General features: G+C 42.2%; 1 protein-coding gene across 1 annotated transcript in view; it reads right to left on the bottom strand.

Annotated features, from left to right (window-relative positions):
* Positions 1-20818, bottom strand: part of STK31 (serine/threonine kinase 31) — a 74391-nt gene that overhangs the window by 8823 nt on the left and 44750 nt on the right. Inside the window, exons 18-19 of the mRNA XM_032235833.1 lie at positions 7146-7271; positions 6803-6889 (exon numbers count right to left, since the gene is read on the bottom strand). Of these exons, the coding sequence (XP_032091724.1) occupies positions 6803-6889; positions 7146-7271 (213 nt within the window). The remainder of the gene's footprint in view (positions 1-6802; positions 6890-7145; positions 7272-20818) is intronic.

The raw sequence follows: 20818 nt of genomic DNA, 5'->3' as shown, positions 1-20818 counted from the left end.
AGCAATAGTAGGAAACAATGAGGATGACAGAAAAATGCTAACTAGGGTCAATTTTATAGCAAATACATAAATTAAATATAGGCCCTACAATATGAGAACGTGGAATTAATATTGCTTCTATCTCCTACAGATAACTAACAGGTGTACATTTTAAAAAATTACATTGTTCAGCTATTGGTCAAAAGGGGGTGACTCCAACTTCTTCCTTTTTCTTGGCCAGACTGTTTCAATAGGGCAAGGACATCCTACATAGGCAGAAATCAACCTTAGGGAAAAATACCAAGTGGATCTGATGGGGACTGGCATTTACTCCGGGAAGGTCAGTTATCTATGGCTGAAGGAGGATACACAGACATACACACACAATACGTATCAGAAAATGACCATTGGCTTACCTGAGGGTCCTTTTCTGTGCACTGCAAGAGAGTCCAAGCATGGTTACATTAGTCTGATTGTCCAAGGACTGAGTTCAGAATCTTTAGCCACACCTCCTGCTCCTCATTAAGGCCAGATTTTTTAATAATGCCTGTACAGAAGATGTGATGAGATGGCATGGAGAAAATCAGGTGGTCCCGAACCCTGGGCCCACACAGAGCAGGGTGGTGATGGACTCTCCCGCATTGCACAGAAAAGGATCCTTCAGGTAAGCCAATAGTCATTTTCCTGTGCACTGCTTGGAGAGTCCAAGCATGGGACATACCCAAGTTAGTTGTCTCCAGGGAGGATAGAAGAGGAGGCCAAGGGTTCAGCCGCAGAGTGAACTTGTTGTAGCACCCATCTGCCAAACGAAGCTTCAGCCAAGGCAAACATGTCTAAGTTATAGTTCCGGATAAACAAAGAGGGGGATGACCAGGTTGCCGCCCTACAAATGTCCTCTATTGACACCTGGGTTGCCCAGGCAACCGTCGTGGAAGCAGTCCTCGTGGAGTGGGCAGTGATATTGCGTGGAACTGTCCTGGACTGATGTTCATATGCCAAGGCAATGCAAGGCCTCAGCCACCATCCGATGGTGGATGATGTACCTTCTGCCCCATCAACACCAGTTGAAAAAAGATGAACAACGCCTCAGACCTGCGAAATTCCACTGTCCTCTTCAGGTATCTGCATAGGGTCCGTCGCACATCCAGTTTATACCAGGTACGTTCTCTGGTATGCCTCGGTTGTGGCAAAAATCTGGTAAGATCACCTCCTGAGATCTGTGAAGCCAAGTGTTAATTTGGGGAATAAATGACGGGTCCAGGCAGAGGATGACCCTGTCTGGATGAATGATGCATAAATCATCCCGAACTGACAGGACTGCCAACTCCGATATCCTCCACGCTGAGGTAATGGCAATGAGGAAAACGGTCTTAAGAGTCAGATGTCGGAGACTAACAGAATGAAGCAGTTCGAAAGGGGGCGAAGTCAGGGCCTTAACAACTACAAAGAGCTGCCACGTGGGATAGCGATCAATAACTGGAGGGCGTAGATTCGAGGCGACCTTGAGAAGATGTGCACCCACGGCAATTTGCTGAGGGTCTTGAATAGATGCCCAGCCCAGACAGTGGCCAGAGCCGCCACCTGTCTCCGGAGTGTTTGGAGTCCTTGTCCAAACCTTCCTGCATGAAGTCCAAGACGTGTGGTACTGCAGTGGTAACCAAATTGAGATCATGTGGCAAAGATAGACCAAGTTGAATCATAGATTCTGACAGTAGCGGGTCTCCTGGCCGCCTGGATGGTCTGGATCATGCAGGGAAAAGCCATCCCTCCTCAAGAAGTCTCCCTTAAGTGCCAGGAGGCTAACTGCAGCCCCCGGTTGTCCGGATGGATGATGGCCCCCTGGCTGAGGGAGACCTGTTCCTGAGGGATGCACCAAGGAGACACTATCAACAGACTTACCGGGACCTTCTGGGCCAATGGGGAGCCAACAGAAGAACCTCTGCTCGTTCTGCAATGATCTTGCGAACCACTTCTGGGAGAAGCAGCAGAAGTAGGAAGGCGTACAGCAGACCGGTGGCCACTTGCAGCAGAGGGTATCCTTCCCCTCTGCTCGGCGAGAGTGGAAGTGGGCGAAGAAGTGGGGAAGATGTGCATTCTCCTGATTGTCAAACAGGTCGACCATCGGACTCCCAAATCTCTGGGTAAGTTCGAAGAACAAGTCCGAATGCAGGTGCCATTCCGAATTGTCTATGGTGGTCCTGGTCAGCTAGTCCACTTGGGTGTTGTCCAGTCCTGAAATGTAGTCTGCCCGCAGAGACTGAAGATGTAATTCAGCCCATCTGCCCAAGGACTCCGCTTCCACCGTGAGGAAGCGGGAGAGCATCCCCCCTTTTAGTTGATGTGGGCCTTGGTGGCCACATTGTCTGTCATCAACAGGATGTGGTGATGCTGAATGTGCCGTTTGAAGTGGCGAAGGGCAAGTCTCACAGCTCTCAACTTGAGCCAGTTGATGTTGCGGGCTGATTCTTCTGGAGACCACCTGTCTTGCGTCACCTGGTTGTCGAGATGAGCTTGCGTCCGTCGTCACCATCAGTTGCTCCGGTTCCTTGAACTTGAGACCTCTTTCAACAGCCAGAGAGAGCCACCACCCCAGGGAGCGCCTTGCTTTCGAGGAAAGCTGAACTAGTGCTGTGGAACTGCTCCTGTTGGCCCTCTGGTGAGGTAGCAGGAGCCACTGGAGAGTCCTTGCATGGAGCGCTGCCCAGGGAACCACGGATATGCAGGATATCACCTTTCCCAATAATTGGGACAGACGAACCACCGGCACCCTTCATGCTCCCTGCACCTTGAGGATCAGGGCCCTCAGGCTGGATAACCTGTCCTGTGATAGGTAAACCTTGCAAGCTAGGGTATCTATCACTGCTCCTAGGTTAAGAACCTGGTGGTCAGCTCCAAATGGCTCTTCTCCAGGTTCATGGAGAATCCGTGTGCTTGGAGACTCCTCATGGTGGTGCGGAGGTCATGAACCGCCTGCTCCCTGGATGACAACTGTAACAGGATGTCATCCAGGTAGCAGACCAGTCAAATTGGCCTTCTTCGCAGGGCTGCTACTACAACTGAGAGAATTTTGGTGAAGGTCCTGAGTGCTGACGATAGGCCGAAGGGCATGACCCTGTACTAGTAATGTCGGCTAGTATAGGAGAACCTCAGGAACCTTCGATGATGTGGCCAAACTGGAATGTGTAGATATGCCTCCTTTAGGTCTACTGAAGTGAGAAGATCCCCATGCCTTATCCCCGCCAGGATGGTTTACAGAGACTGCATCTTGAACCTCCTGTACTTTATGTGATAATTTCTTGAGGTCCAATATTGCGTGCCACCCCCCCTAGGTTTTTTGGAACCAGGAAGAGGATGGAGTAGAATCCTCTTGCCTCCTGGTCCTCTGGCACCGGTTTCATGGCATTGATGTTCAGGAGATGCTGAATTCCCTCTTGCATGAGTGCCCTCTTGGTGGGACAAAGTTTCTCAGGGAAGAGAAGTGAACTCGAAGGTGAGACTCTGCCTCACCAGCTGCAGGACTCAAAGTCCGATGTGGTGAGGTCCCACTGGGTGGCAAACTGCTGGAGTCGCCCCCCGATGACCCCAACTGGTCACTTGTACTTCCTGAATGGTCTCTGTGAGCCCCTCCCCCACAGTTAGACCTGCGGTAGGGGTACTGTTGCCTGCCCCTGTCCTGAAAGAATTGCTTGTCCTGGGCCCTGTCAGAGGATTGGGAATACGACCTATTGAACTGAGGGATTGAACAAGGAGAAAGATGCCCAAAAGGACTGCTTCCTAAAATAGGGGCGGCACTTCCTATCCTGCTTCTTTGCACTGGTGGGAAGAACCTTCTTGTCCTTGGATTCAACCAAGATCGAATCCAAAGTCTCCACAAACAGCTTGTCCCCTTTAAAGGAGGCAGCTGCGAGCTTCCATTTCGACCATATCCACCTGCCAGTGACAGGGCCAGAGAAGGCGTCTAAATGTTATCTTAGATGCCAGCGCCCTACAGGCAAATTTGGCTGCATTCAATGAAGCATCAGCCGAGTACTGGGACACTGCAATGATTTTATTCAAGTCTTGGCGTAAAGGTGTGTCTTCTGCAGGCAATTTAGCCAGAAGATCCTTCAGTCACAGGATGGAAGAAGGAGGCAGAGGAAGAAGCCTTAATGGCCCAAGCAGCCGCTTGAGAATTTTGTTCCAGGCTTTTTCCGCCTTCCTATCCTCTGACTTGAGGCCCTCAATGAGGTCAGCTGGAAGAACTGAATTAAATGTCAAGGAGGCCACAGGGGAATTTACAGGGGACAGTTTTGAGAATATTCTCCAAAGAATCCTCTACCGAGTAGTTTTTGTCCCCTCCATTGGGAGCAGCTAAGGAGTCCAGTTGGACCCATTGATGTTGTACCACGTCTAAAAACAGTTCAGGCACAGAAACCAAATCCTGGGCTGGAGCCTGCTTCTTGAACATATTGTTCCTGGGATTAGGAGCATCCGCTCTGGGAGTTCCCTGACCAGCCTGAGGGGCACGCCAAGTTGTGTGATGACTTTAGCCTTATGCAAAATGGACTTGAATGTAGTGGGACTAAATAAACTTGAGAATGCAGGGGTGTCAGCGGGAAGATTTTCGTCTTCAGACAATTCCTGGTCATCCTGATCCTGCTCATCGCCAACAGAAACCTCACTGATGACAGAGGATTCCAGGGATGGATGCCTCACCCTGCTAGTGAAAGCCACAGGTTCCTTCCTGCACCCACCCACTGATGGAGCATTCTGGAGCTGAAACCCATCAGCTATGCCCTGTGAAATGGCATGTGCAAGCACCTCCTGCACTTCAGAGGAAATCACTAGACCCCTGTCCTCCATGGAGCGATGCCTGGCTCGAGAAGCGGAGGGGAGAAGGTTCTGGGCCTGAAAGCCTAGGAGGGGACTCGGGAGGGGAGCCAGGCTCTGACCAAAGAGAAGGGCCAGGAGAGCTGGGGCCCACTACTGAATTGTCTGAGGATAAATCTAGCTCCTCGCCTCCCCCCTCTACCCTCTGAAAAGGCCCAATGGGAACAAGTGGGGGATCTCCCTCCTCCCAGAGCTTGGCTGTCTTGCCTTGGCGTGGAGGCAAAGGGACTGCTTCTACAGAGGCCTTGCCCTTCCCTACCATTCTGCTCCTCCCTTTGGCCTTGCCCCTGGTATTGGCCTCAGGAGGGCCAGAGCTACCGTGACCTGAAGTCGCAGTCTGCTCTGAAGCGGTGGTAGGCATCCTGCAGGCAGATCCAACAGCTGGTGGTGTGGCAGAGTTAGAAACCAAGGGAGGAATGCATCCTTGCCGGGACTCACAGCCCAAGCACGCTGGAGAGAGGAAAAGCCCAGCCACGTGGTCCTGGCAGCCTCCGAAGCCTTGTGGTCGCTCATCAACTCACTGGCGCTGCTGCTGAGTGGAGGCTGTGTGGCAAGCCGTCAGAGAGGTGGGAGGACCAGAGGAATGGCCACGTGGGTGGCCAAAGCAATGCTGCTGCCAGGAAACTGCTTTTTAAAAGTGTGGATGGCGGCGGCGCCGCTGGCACCCACGCACCACCTGGGAGTGGTCCTCCCCAGGAGCCTAGCAGCGCTGACCAGCGGCACCAAGAAAGCGTGTGAAGCAGAGGCTCCTGATTGGTCGCCACGTGCTGAGGGAGGCGTTCCAAGATGGCGGACACAGCCATGTCAACTGCAAGAGGAAAACAAAAAACCTCCAAGCCAGTCCTTTTAGAAACTTTCAAGCCGGGAAAGCTGTTTGCGGTGTGAGACCCCCACAGTTCTTCCCAGCCAGTGAAGCCTCTGCGCTTAAGGCACAGAGGCAAGCACTCCCCTTGCTAGCTCACTCCTCTCCCTCTCTTACCTCTTGACGATCATCACACAAAGAGAGAAAAGGGAAAGAATAATTTAAAAAAAATACACAACAAATGGGGGCAAAATAAAAGAAAAAATAAAATAAAATAAATCTTCTAAATTGGAGAGTCCAAGCTGAATTAATTAAAAAAACAGCTAGAGCTCAGTTAAATTAATCCTGATGGGCAGACTGAGTTAAAAATCTGGTCTTAACAAGGAGCAGAAGGCGTAGCCGAAGAGTCTGAACTCAGTCTTTGCGCAATTTAACCATGCTTGGACTCTCAAGCAGTGCACAGGAAAAAGGAAGCTTGATAGTTCACAGGATTAATGCTATTTGGAATATTAGTCACGGATAAAAAACAAAGCTATCTTGTAAATAACACTGAAAATGAAGTGAGACACTGAATACACACACAGCTCTTGCATATATACATTCACAGACCAAGAGAAATAATGGAGAATTCTCTCTGAATATTCCATATTCAACAGCCAATTAATCAGTATAGTATTAATAATCAATTAATCAATATAGTATAGAAACCTCTTAACTATATTTCTAAAGTTAACAATGTGTCCATTCATGCAAAGAGATTTAAGATGTTCCATATTAAATTTAATTTGCTAAAGGAAGTATTTTTAAACAAAAATGATGCAAGCAAAATACATATGAGGTAGCCATGGAAAACTCATAAAAACTATTTCGAATGCTTCTGAGGCTTTCCAGCTATGAATACCCAGTTTTAATGTTAATTATAAGCTACTTTCATTATGCAGCTATGGAAGATATAGATAATATGATCTGCAAAAAAACTAAATTCACTGATTAGAACTTCTTTTCCTAAATGTAATAATGTCTAGATGCTTTAAGATGGCAATTCCCAGAATTCCCAGCTAGCAGATCTAACAAAATTAAAGAATGCAAGGGTAAAAGGTTAGCTCAGAAATTCAAGAGGGCGGTTTCCTTTCACACTACCAGATTACTTACTTGTACACTTAAAGGTGCTGTCATCTGCAGTGCCCCCAGGTTTGCTCCCGCATAATATGGAATCATTAGATATACTATAGGATGAAGCTTAAATAAAAACAAAAGCATTATGTGCAGGAACAGAAAACATCAAATATCATGCCACTGAAATACTTTCCTGTTACTTTCTTTGTAACAGATTAACAGAGTTGGAAGGGACCTTGTAGGTCATCTAGTCCTTATATCCTCTATATAAGTTTAAGGAGTCCTATCTTAAAGCAGGGAAAGTACCTTCTATGATGACATCTTTGAAATTTTTACACAGAAATAACTAAGAAAAAATACACTTCGATGTACAATTTACCTTGCATAAAAACAGGAACATTGGTTGCATTAAACAAGATTTCTCCCTTAATTCTTTCCAAACTTTATGATATTTTGCTGCTCTTTCCATTGTTTTGGTTTCAATATTCATATCCATAATATATCCCTGAAAAGGTAAATTCAGGTGGGTAAAAAGCTGTTTCATGAGATTATTAAACTAATTTCCCAGAATATGAAAAAGGTAACTATTTCTGCCGAATATTTTTATTTTCTGAATTAATCAATGGAATATTTACTCTTGTGAATAATAAAAGCACATATTCTAGCCCAAATGAAAATAATTGCATCCTAATAACGCTGTGTTTCTCACTTTCAGAACAATGACAATTAGAATAGGAAAGGAGTTATATTTGGCAACAACTGTAGTGTATAATCTACATAAATGTGTAATTTCTAGCTGGGGTGGGTTCCGCCCAGCTTTACTGCTGGTTTGCTTGTCTGTGTGCTTTGTGCACAGTGTGCGCTTTGCGTGCTAGATGCACACATGCACAATAAAATTAAACTTGTTCTGTGCATGCGTAGAACTTAAAACAAGATGGCAGTGCCAATGGCGCCGATCAGAGAACCAGTTTGGGGGCATGGCAGACTTGGGTACTGCCGGTTCCAGGAACCCATGCCACCATACCACTACTGGTTTGGCCGAACCAGTAGGAACCCACCTCTGATTTCTAGGTAGTTATCAAAAGACATATATCATCTTCTCTATCCTAAGCTCTATCTAATTTCACCAAGATTAGGATGCTTTCACATGTTTCTGAATTCCTGTCAAGTCAATAAACAGGAATGATGACTGCTAATACTGGCACAGCGAGAATAGGAATAAGCCTTATCGCCATTTCAAGTTGCTATAATAATTAGCTTGTTTAAATGTCAGAAATCTCAGCCAGCCTGGTCTCTGAAAAATGGATTCAAATTGCTGATTTCTCCATATTCAAAGGGCAAAACCAGATAATTCCATTAACTACCAAATAACTTGAAACTACAGTGTATTAAAAAAAACATCTACACACCCGTTTAAATGCCAGGATTTTGAGATGTAAAACTCAGACCAACATAAATCACTTCAGAATTTTTTCACCTTAAATATACAAGTAGACCCCTTCCAGTTGACCCCTTCCATACAAGTTGACCCCTTCCAGTCCGGCTTCAGACCTGGTTACAGCACAGAAACCGCTTTGGTCGCATTGACCAATGATCTTTGGAGAGCCAGGGATGGAGGCCATGCCTCCATCCTGGTTCTCCTTGACCTCTCGGTGGCTTTCGATACCATCGACCATGGTATCCTTCTGCGACGACTGCGGGAGGTGGGGGTGGGAGGCACTGTTTTGCAGTGGTTCTCCTCCTACCTGTCGGACAGGTCGCAGTCGGTGTTGGTTGGGGGGCAGAGATCGTCCCCTAGGCCCCTAACATATGGGGTGCCGCAGGGTTCGGTCTTATCCCCCCTACTATTTAACATCTACATGAAACCGCTGGGTGAGATCATTCGGAGGCACGGGATAAAATACCACCAATACGCGGACGACACTCAGTTGTATCTGTCCGCCCCGTGCCAACTCAATGAAGCGGTGGACGTGATGAACCGGGGTCTTGAGGCCGTTAAGAACTGGATGAGAGCTAACAAACTGGTACTCAACCCGGACAAGACCGAGTGGCTGTTGTGTTTCCCTCCCAATAATTTGGCCAGTGTTCCATCGCTCAGGCTGGGGGGTCAAATTTTATACCCCTCAGATAGGGTTCGCAACTTGGAAGTCCTCCTGGACCCACAGCTGACCTTTGACCATCACCTGTCGGCTGTGACCAGGGGGGCATTTGCCCAGGTTCGCCTGGTGCGCCAGTTGCGACCCTACCTGAATCGGGAGGCCCTCACAACAGTCACTCGAGCCCTTGTGACCTCTAGGCTGGAATACTGCAATGTGGTCCGGCGACTTCAGCTAGTCCAGAATGCGACCGTGCGAGTGATTGTGGGCGCACTGCGGTTCGCCCACATAACACCTATCCTCCGCGAGCTGCGCTGGCTACCTGTTGATCTCCGGGTGCGCTTCAAGGTGCTACTTACCATCCATAAAGCCCTCCATGGTAGTGGATCTGAGTACTTGAGAGACCGCCTCCTGCCAATTACCTCCCTTCGACCTATTAGATCGCACAGATTAGGCCTCCTCCGAGTTCCATCCGCCAGTCAGTGCCGACTGGCGACTACGCGGAGAGCCTTTTCAGTAGTAGCTCCGACCCTTTGGAACGATCTCCCCGTGGAGATTCGCACCCTCACCACCGTCCAGACTTTCCGCACAGCCCTTAAGATCTGGCTATCCCGTCAGGCCTGGGGATAAAGATTCTAATCCGCCCCACCCGAATGTTGAATGAAAGTTGTGTTTTATTGTTTGTTTGTTTTTATTCACGTACTGTCTTATGTTTTGTCTTGCACACCCCCTCCCATGAATTGTAAGCCGCCCTGAGTCCCCTCAGGGAAAAGGGCGGCCTATAAATAATAAATAAAATCTAAAATAAAATCTAAATCTAAATAAATCTAGTGCTTGATTTACAACCACAGTTGAGCCCATAATTTCTGTTGCAAAGTTAGACATTTGTTAAATGAATTTTGCCCCACTTAACAAACTTTCTTGCCACAGTTGTTAAGTGAATCACTGCGTGACCCGTCAAAACCGCAGAGGACAAAATCGCAATCGCCGAAAGCGCGCATGTGATGTCATCACAGCGCGACGAAAAAAATTAAAAATTGAAATAAAATTAACATTAAAGCAAGCCTTCCTGGGAGGAGCCTACTGGTGGTGGCAGCAAAAAATCAGCTGCCTCCGAATTCCTGGCTACGTACCTGTTTAGAGGATCTTCCATCTGACGTCTTATCAGGTTTTCTTATCCTTCAGGCAAGAAGGAAAGAAGAAACTGTTTTGCTGGCAAATGCTCTTCGATTTTTGCAGCTTTTGTGCTTGCAAGGAAAGGGGGGCTAGCCCAAGGCAGAACGGCTGTCCGTGCTGGGAACTTCAAACTGCCTTGTGCAGGACAAAGTAGGTCTCCCCCACTCTGCTCAAAGTTTTGTTTGATTTAATCTTATCACGAGCTGAATCCGTTTACTGCGTGGACAATAATTGCTTATCAACATTTTAGCTTCTTTTCTTTTTCTCCTCCGAAAAATTATTTACTCAGAGGCTTTTAAAATGGCGCCGAGCAGGCTGGTTTCTCCGGTAATAACGAACACTTTTTGCTAATCCTCACAAGAATTCAAAACAAAAGAGATTGATTATCATATGTTTTGGTTTCACAATAGAAGAATTTTACTCCTTCATTAACCTTGCTTATCTGGAAGTTAAATGGTGATGAATCTGCTGAACGGTCTTGTTACAATGTTTACTCACTGAAAGTTTTGCCAAGCCTTAAACTTCAAAATAAAAGCCTCTTTACTTAAAGCTGTATATTCAGGCAATAGAGTTTTATTAACTGCAGGCAGATAAATTTTGAAATGGCCTCAAAACCAAATATTAACTTGAAGTCGTCACCCTCTACTTCCAGGGGCACATTCTCAGTGCCTGGCACAAAGCTGCAGCCTCCGCTTCCTACGCCCCCTGCTGGGGATGTGTTAACGAAAGAATTTTTCCTGAGTAATCTAAGCGAGGCTCTTAATGCACAGACAATTAAAATGGAAGATAAATTTAGAGATAATAGAGAGGAGAGAAAAGAGGAAATAAAAGAAATGAAAGAAGAAATTAAAAGTGAAATAAAAGGACTTAAACAGGAGCTGTATGAGAAATTTGAGGCTAAGGTTGATAAAATTAGAGACGATATGCTGAGTCTTGTAACTGTATTAACAGAACATATTTCTGGAGTGGAAGATACTCTAGAGGTTCTTAATGATGCCAATGCTAACTTGACATTGAAAACAGAGGTGGTGGAACAAAAAGTGGAAAATGCTGAAAAAGAAATTATTATGATACAGTACCGACAAATGGAGTTCGCATTAAGAGTAAGGGAGCTGCGTGAGGAGAAACAGGAGAACCTGAAACAGATCCTATCGGAAGCTTTTGACCGCCTGATGGGAAGACCAGGGACCAACCAAGACTGGCAAATTGACAAAGCTTACCGCGTTAACTCCTGGCTGGCAAAGCAGAAGCAGCTTCCTCGAGACATCGTTATATATTTTACTACAAGAGAGCTTAGAAATATGGTACTGCAAGCGTCTTATAACACTAAGCTTCAAATTGGCGGTCAAGACCTGGCTGTTTTGAAAGAGATACCACCTCAAATGTTAAGAGCCAGGAGAGACTACGCTTTTTTGGTCGAAGAACTCAGAAATCGTCAGATACAGTATAGATGGGATGCACCATTCGGCATCATATTTACATTTGATAAGCAAAGGTACCGCCTCAACTCTGTATGGAAAGCTCGAGATTTTTATTATAATATATTGAAGGCCGGACACCCTGCACCATCTGGACCTAGAGAAAGACCACAAGAAGGACAGGATAGACAGCAAACTACACAACCACCAGACAAGATGGAGCATCTCTCTTCTCTAGAAGTGCAAGGTGCTATGGAACCAAGACCTAGCCGCATGACTACTAGACGTATGGAGAAACAAGCTAAAAAGCAACAGCATCAACAATCATCGGCTATCGATCAAGGAACTACAATAACAAATCTGGAAGCAGTGGGAGGAGCTAGACCTAAGGTTAAACAGGCCGTGCAGGAAGCTCTAAAAATGCTTCAACCAACCAAAGATGACAACTAAGATTTTAACATGGAATGTCAACAGACTGAACTCTCCACAGAAGAGGAAGAAAATATTTCATTATCTCAAACAGTTTAAGAACGATGTAATTTGTTTGCAAGAAACTCATATCAAGTCAACTGATCAAAAATATTTGATCAACTCAAAACTTGGTCAACATTTTGCAGCTTCTGCTATGGAAAAGAAGAATGGTATAGTTGTATACTTAAGAAAAGATATGAAAGCTGAATTAATAGAAGCAGATCCCTTCGGAAGATATATTGCTTTAGACTTAATCTTAGAAGGGAAAAAGACATTACTTTTGGGAATTTATGCTCCCAATCAACAGCAAGATAGATTCTATAGAAATCTTCATGCTAAATTAGTACAGTGGGACTATAGTTCCTGTATACTATTGGGTGACTGGAATGGAGTGATAGACACTAAGAGAGATAAGAAGATTTCCCGCCTAAATACCAAGATGCGAGCAAAGTTACCCAAATCTTTCTTTGACATTATGGATGATTTTGAATTGAGAGATATTTGGCGAGAAAGAAATGCAGAGGAATATGACTTCACTTTCTTCTCGGACAGGCATCAATCCCTCTCAAGGATTGATTTTATTCTAACCACTAATGATTTGCTTTCTAGGGTCAAGAAAACAAAGATTGCGGCTAGGGTCCTTTCGGACCATAACCCAGTTTGGATGGAGTTGGGAAGGGTAGTGCAGGCAAGAAGGTCTTGGAGATTGAATGAAAACTTATTTAGATATGAAAAGTATATTAATGATTGTAAAAAATTACTATCTGAATATTTTGTTTTGAATATGAATAAGGGTACATCTATGGAATTTGTATGGGACGCAAGCAAAGCGTATATGAGAGGAGTTTTGATGAATATAAATAAAACACATAGAAATAAGCAAGGGTTAAAACGAACAGAACTGGAAGAGGAAATTAAGAGAAAAGAGCTGGAGTTAACAATGAACCCAGACGATACAAAGGTTAAGGAAGCTATTAACATATTAAAATCTCAATTTGACATGTTGATCTCTGACCAGGTAGCTACTAATTTATTATATGCAAAACACAATACTTTTTGTAATGCAAACAAACCTGGCAGATGGTTAGCTTATCAGATTAGGAAAAAAAGGAAAACTCGAAATATATCTAAACTGATTTACAGAGGGAAGGAGGTGTTTCAACAGGAAGAGATTCAAAAGGCTTTCTGGGAATTTTTTACAGAACTGTATAAAGGGGATAAAATTAATGGTTTAGACATAGACAAATATTTAGACAAAGAGAAAATACCTTCAGTTAGAGAAGAACACAGGCAAAAATTGAATCAACCAATAACCTCGGGGGAAATCCTGCAGGTAATTAAGCAATTAAAGTCAGGGAAAGCACCAGGTACAGATGGCTTGACAGCGGTTTACTATAAAAACTTACAGTTAGAAATGGTAGAACCTCTTAGAGAATTATTTAATATGATTCAAACGGAAGGTAAAGTCCCTCCATCTTGGAAGACAGCGTTTATATCTTTGATACCCAAAGAAGATCAAGATACTACTCAACCCAAAAATTATAGACCTATTTCATTACTGAATGTAGATTATAAAATTTTTACTAAAATATTAGCAAATAGGTTAATGTTGGTCACTCAACAATTGATACATACGGACCAGGTTTTATACAAGGGAGACAGATGAAAAGTAATGTTAGATTAATTATTAATGCATTAGAATATTTGGGAAAGAACAACCAGATCCCTGCTGCGTTTATATTTTTGGATGCTGAAAAGGCCTTTGATCGAGTTAACTGGCAATTTCTGTTGAAGATACTGCAAAAAATGCAGATAGGAGATAATTTTTTACAGTCAATTAAAGCAATATACCAACAGCAAACAGCACAAATCATAGTCAATGGAAGTTTAACAGACTCTTTTCAAATTGGAAAAGGTACAAGACAGGGCTGTCCTTTGTCCCCATTATTGTTTATTATAACTTTGGAAGTATTGTTGAATAAAATACGGGGCTTGGATGGTTTAAAAGGGATCAAGATTAGGCAGCAAGAATATAGAGTCCGCGCTTTTGCGGATGATTTGGTCATAATATTGGAACAACCGCAGGAATCCAGTATGGTTTTAATGAATACGATTAATCAATATGGTCAAGTGTCGGGCTTTAAAATAAACTTAGGAAAAACCAAAATATTAGCTATAAATATGAATATTAAACAAAAGGAAGAATTAGGAGTGATGCTAGGATGTGAGGTAGTTAAAAAAGTCAAATATCTTGGAGTTAACATTTTAACTTCAAATGGGAAATTATATAAGCATAATTATGAACCACTTTGGCATAGCATACAGACAGAGATGAAAAAATGGGAGAAATTGCACTTATCTTTGCTGGGTAGGATAGCGGCAGTGAAAATGAACATTTTACCAAAAATTTTATTTCTTTTCCAAATGTTACCTATACTTAAAAAATATGCGAACCTTTTAGAATGGCAGAAGGGTATCAACAAATTTGTGTGGGCAGGAAAGAAGCCGAGGGTAAAGATGAAAATAATGCAAGATGTACGTGAGAGAGGAGGATTGAAACTACCTAATTTAAAACTATATTATGATGCAGTGGCATTATCTGTAATTAGTGATTGGACTCATTTAACCAATGATAGAATATTGAATATTGAGGGACACGATCTGGTATTTGGTTGGCATGCTTATCTGTTATTCAACAAAAAATTGGATAAGAATTTTAAAAGTCATATTTTAAGAAATGCTTTATTGCGGGTTTGGAAGAAATACCAATATAAATTAAATGACAAGATACCCATGTGGGCAATTCCTAGACACGCAATTGAAAATATGAATACAGCACAAAAACAGGACAGAATTACTTACAGACAGCTTCTTACCTCGGAAAGGGGGGTATTACAATTAAAATCTTTAGAGGTATTAAAAGAGGAGAAGGTAGTTCAAACATGGTTCCAGTATGGGCAATTACAGGCTAGGTGGAAAATAGATCAAAAAATTGGTTTTATTCAAGTTGAGGATAATCTGTTTAAACAAATAAGAGATCAAAGCTTAATGCATATAAAGAGGATATATAATGTATTAATACAGATGGATTCGGAAACAGAATTAGTTAAAGATTGTATGATAAAATGGGCTCAAAATATTGAGGAACCAATAATGTTGGATACATGGGAAAGAATCTGGGTAAGAAATGTGAAATTTACACAAGCTCAAAATCTGAGAGAAAATTTTTACAAGATGTTCTATAGATGGCAAAGCTGGCTTCTATGTATCCGAATGTACAGCCTAAATGTTGGAGGTGTGGTTCTCTCGATGCTACATATTATCATATATGGTGGACCTGCCAAAAGGTTAAGGCATTTTGGATAAAAATATGGTGGGTCATGCAAAATGTTTTTAAAAGAAGGATAAAGTTTAGTCCTCAGTTATTTTTACTAGGTATATGTACTGACTTTACAGTGGTAGAGACCAATTTGATTCTGCACCTGATAACTGCAGCAAGACTGTTGGTGGCGCAATATTGGAAGAAGGAAGACTTGCCTACAATCCAAGAATGGACATTGAAAGTAACAAACTTAGCTGAAATGGCTAAAATATCGGCATATCTCAAAGATCATTCAAATGAGATATATAAACGAGACTGGAAAAAATGGATTGACTATATACAAAATAAATACGGGACTAAGAAATTCCAGTTAGCCTATGCTTAAGATCAGAAATGATTTAAACTGTTAAAAGTCAGTTCAGTAAGAAGAAGCTAAGGTCAATCTAGAATGTCATTAATTTCTTTATTTCTTTTTTTCTCAATAGATTTTAGACTGTGTTAGTTAAAAATCCATACCGTGTACGGGTTCTGGGAAGTCGGGGGGGGGGGAAGGAGGAGGGGGGGGGGGTGGAGGGAGGGAGGGGTACACACAACAACAACAAAAAATTGTACTTCAATGTCTTAATGATTGACAAATGATGACATATTTGTGTTTTTTTTTAAAGAAAAATAAAAAAGTTCTATAAAAAGGGTCAAATTCTAAAAAAAAAAAAAAAAAAAATTAAAGCAAGCCGATTCACATAAAGATAAGAGTTAGGGTTAGGGTTAGGTTAAGGGTTAGGGTTAGGGTTAGAGCATTAGCGTTACGTTTAGCGTTAGGTTAAGGGTTAGGGTTAGGTTTAGCGTTACGTTAACGGTTAGGTTTAGGGTTAGATTTAGGGTTAGGTTAAGGGTTAGGCTTGGGGGGGTTAGGGTAAGGTTTTTGCTTTATTTTTACATTTTTCAATCACAACGCGATGTTTTCGTCGCGCTGTGATGACGTCAAATGCGCGCTTCCGTCGAGCGCGATTTTGTACTCCGCGGTTTTGTGGTGGAACCGAATCACTGCAGTGGTTAAATTAGTAACACAGTTGATAAATGAATCTGGCTCCCCCCTTGATTTGCTTCTCAGAAGGTTGCAAAAGGTGATCATGTGATCCCGAGGACACTGGAACTGTCATAAATGAGTCAGTTGCCAAGCATCTGAATTTTTATCACATGATGGAGATGCTATAACAATCATAAGTATGAAAAATGGTTGTAAGTCACTTTTTTCAGTGCTGTAACTTCAAAAGATCACTAAGTACAATACAACAGAGTTGGAAGGGACCTTGGAGGTCTTCTAGTCCAACCCCCTGCCTAGGCAGGAAACCCTATACCCTTTCAGACAAATGGCTATCCAATATCTTCTTAAAGACTTCCAGTGTTGGGGCATTCACAACTTCTGAAGGCAAGCTGTTCCACTGATTAATTGTTCTAACTGTCAGGAAATTTCTCCTCAGTTCTAAATTGCTTCTCTCCTTGATTAGTTTCCACCCATTGCTTCTTGTTCTACCCTCAGGTGCCTTGGAGAATAGTTTGACTCCCTCTTCTCTGTGGCAACCCCTGAGATATTGGAACACTGCTATCATGTCTCCCCTATTCCTTCTTTTCATTAAACTACACATGCCCAGATCCTGCAACCGTTGTTCATATGTGTTAGTCTCCAGTTCCCTAATCATCTTTGCTGTAAGTCAAGGAGTACTTGTAACATATAAGCTGTAGAATTCAAATGAAAAACAAACTGATTTTTTTAGGGAAAAAATAACAATGAAAAATTAGAATAATTTGACTGCATAAGTGCACATATCTTAGGGATGTGGCTATTTTAACCAATCACATTCAAACTGAAGTTAAAAAGTAGTCAAGTGACTCTGATCAAGCCTGCAAAAAGTTCAGCTGTTCTAGTGGGATTTTTCTGACATTTACTCAGTTGCCTCTTTCAGCAAAAACCATTCATTGTCTGTAAAGAGCATCAAAAAGCATCAAAGAAATCCCACTGTTGGAAGGAGAAATGTACAAGAAATTTTTCAAGGCTTTGTATTTATCAGTGTTTCCCAAACTTTTGACATATGTGTACCCCTTCTATAATTTTCGTAACGCTGAGTACCCCTCATAAAAATCATATGCTTTAATAAAAATCAAAATACATTTATTTTTTATTTTTTTGATACATATGCAAAATAAACAAAAGTTATATTATAAAGAACATTTATTTGATTCAATAAGGATGAAATTGTTTATGTTGAGATGACAAATCATCATAATTTGGTTCCCTGGTTGTTAATTTTAATCTGAGATGTGGGTTAATTTTAACCCGAGCTGCGCGAAGCATGCGCAGAAGTTCCCGCCATAATGAGTTGCGATACGATGTACGATGGCCCCAGTTCCCATATAAAAACTGCGATACGCGCCTATTTCTTTCCTTGTTCTGTGGGCGCAGCTAAGCACGGTGCAGTGGATATTCCCACGTGATTCCCACCAAACTCCGGTGCAACGCGTACCCCCACCAAACTCTTCCCGTACCCCTGGGGGTACGTGTACCACACTTTGGGAAACACTGGTATATATCATGGAACACAGCGAAGTCACCAACAAATTGAAAAAAATGGCACCATCCATTACCAAGAAATTGATCTCTCTCTAAAATTGATGGAAAAACAAGAATACTGGTCCAAAAAACTGCCATGAGGCATACGGCAATATTAAAGAAGCTGCAGGAATTTCTGGCAAGTACTAATTTTGTATTACATGTGATAACAATCTCCCATATTCTTCATATGGTCAGAGTTCTTGGATAGGGACAGGATGGAAAGACAGAAGCCTTTCCTCACAACCAAAAACATTCAAGCTCAGATATATTTTGCAAAAACCTACACAAGTCTGACAAAAACATGTTGGAAAATATATTATGGTCTAATGAGACCAAAGCTGAACGTTTTCATTATAATTCCAAAAAATATGTTTAATTCAAAAAAAAAACCCACTGCACATCACCAGAAATACACCATATCCACAGTGAAGCATATTGGTGGCAGCACTATGCTTTGGGACAGCTTTTCTTTAGCTGGAACTGGGGCTTTAGTCCAGGCAAAGGGAATTAAGAACAGTTCCACATATAAGTCAATTTTGGCACAATATTTTCAGGCTGCTGTTAAAATGCTAAAGATGAAGAGGAATTTTACATTTCAATACAACAACGACACAAATCAACAAGAGAATTTTGGAATGGCCCAGCCAGAGTTCATACCGAAATCCAATTTAAAATCTCTGGGGTGAGTTGGAGAAGGCTATGCACAGGAGAAGCCCTTGAAATCTGATAGATTTGGAGCACTTTTACAAGGAAAAATTGGCAAAGATTCCCAGGGCCAGATATGCCATGCCATCCTACACCTCCCCTTCCTCCCCCCCAAAAGACTAAAATATTTATTTCCAAATTCAATTGTACAGTTTATATGTTTATTATTATAGATGGAAAAATTATGAAAGTATTTATCTTGGTCTGATTTTTTTACATCTCAGTATAGACTTTTTTTTTCAATTATATGATCTCATCTGTTATTAATAATATGTATTTATAACAATTTTTCCCTACTGTTGACAATATACTTGAAGATTGCTTTTTTATCATCCCATAGATCCATCTTATCTTACAACGGTCCTACTTCTTCTTCCCTCCCTCCCTCTTTCCTTCCCTCGTTTCTTCTGTCCTACTCCCCTTCCTTCCCTCTCTCCTTCTCTCCTTCCTTCCTTTCTTTTCTCCTTCTCTCCTTCCTTTCCCTTCCTTCCCCCCTTCCTTCTCTCCTACATTTCCTCCTTCCTTCCCTCCTTTCTTCTCTCCTACATTCCCTCCTTCCTTCTCTCCTTCCTTCCCTCCTTGCTTCCCTCCCTCCTTCCTACCCCCCTTTCTTCTCTTTCTTCTCTCCTTCCGCCTCTCCTTTCCCTTCTCTCCTTCCCCTTCCTCCCCTTTACCCTTCCCCTCTTCTTCCCATTCCTCCCCTCTTTCCTACTCTTACATTCCCTCCCATTCTTCCTCTGCCTTTCCCTTTCTCCTATTCCTCTCCTTTCTCCTCTCCTTCCTATCTTTCCTTCTACTCCTCCCTCCATCCACTCTAACCGTTCTTGTCTTTACATATTCTCCTCTTCAGAGGATGACCCGGTTCTCTTTTTCTTTTCTTTTTTTCCCTTATTTGAAAGTTATATAAAAAAGTCAAGATTTACAAAATACAAGATACAAAAATAGATAAAGCTCTTTACATATTTTCATCTCCCATTGCTCATCTCGCCTTACCTAGTATGAAACTAGGTTGCTAATTCCATGCAGGTAGTTATAACGGATTACCTATCAGCTTTTCAAGTTATTCCAACGTTGTGGTCTAATGGTGTTACTCAACGGTGAATTCTCACCTCTAATACATTTCTACTCTCATTTGTCCCTCTGTCTTTGTGTATTGTTTATTTGAGTTGTTGCTTAGATCGTTTTGTTAGTCAGCTATCTCCTTTTATATCTGAATCCTCACTGTCTCATCAAGCCATTTGTACAATTTCTCCCAGACTTTATAAAAGTCTGTGTCTTCTTTATCGTTAATCCGCCCAGGTTACCATGACTTCTTTCACTCTTTCTGCTTCCATTTTTCGGATCAGCAAGCAGTTATATATTTTCAAGATTAATTTCTGGTCCTATTAAGATTTTATCCAGTTCCTGGTCCTTGTCCTGAAAGCCAATTGTGCTAGATCTGATTTGTATTTATTTTGTATTTGAAAGTATGGCCACCAATCAATATTTATTCCCATTTCAGCCAAATTTTCCCTGGAATTTAGTCTATTTTGATCATCTAACAGCTGTTTGTAAATAACATTTTTGTCAAAATTTATCAAATTTGGGTATATCAGGGCTTCCGTCGGGGATATCCATTTGGGTAGTTGGATATAAAATTTCCTTCTAATTTCCAGCCAATCCTTAATCAGTACCCCTCTTAAATGGTGTCTTCTAAAATAATTGTGGACTTTATTTCCCTCACACCATAAGTAATTGTGCCACCCGCATTGCAAGTCGTGGCCCTCTATCGTTAGGATTCTTTTGTTGGTTAACATTACCCACTCTTTTATCCACATTGTTGTTGCTGCTTGATGATATGCTTTCCATTCCGGTAGGCCCATTCCACCTTGCGCTCTTTTATCTTGAAGATGCTTATATTTTATTCTAGGCTTTTTGCCATTCCACACAAAATTTCGTACCATTTTATCCAAATCGTTATAAAAAATTTTTCCTAATTTGACGGGTGCCGTTTGAAATAAATAGAGAATTTTTGGCAAGACATTCATCTTGATTACTGCGATTCTTCCCATCAATGATATTTGTAGCTTCGACCAATTTTTTAAATCTTTTTGGATGTTTCGTAATAGTTTATCATAGTTATCTTCTTTTATAGAAGAGCATTTCGCAGATAGCCAAATCCCTAAGTATTTGACCTTTTTAGTTACCTTTAATTCCATTGCTTTCTCTAGTTCTTCTATCTGTTTTTTGGGAAAGTTCTTTATAATCATTTTT

Source organism: Thamnophis elegans, chromosome Z (assembly GCF_009769535.1).
Source record: "Thamnophis elegans isolate rThaEle1 chromosome Z, rThaEle1.pri, whole genome shotgun sequence".
Lineage (NCBI taxonomy): Eukaryota > Metazoa > Chordata > Lepidosauria > Squamata > Colubridae > Thamnophis > Thamnophis elegans.
This window is presented reverse-complemented; position numbering and strand designations above follow the sequence as displayed.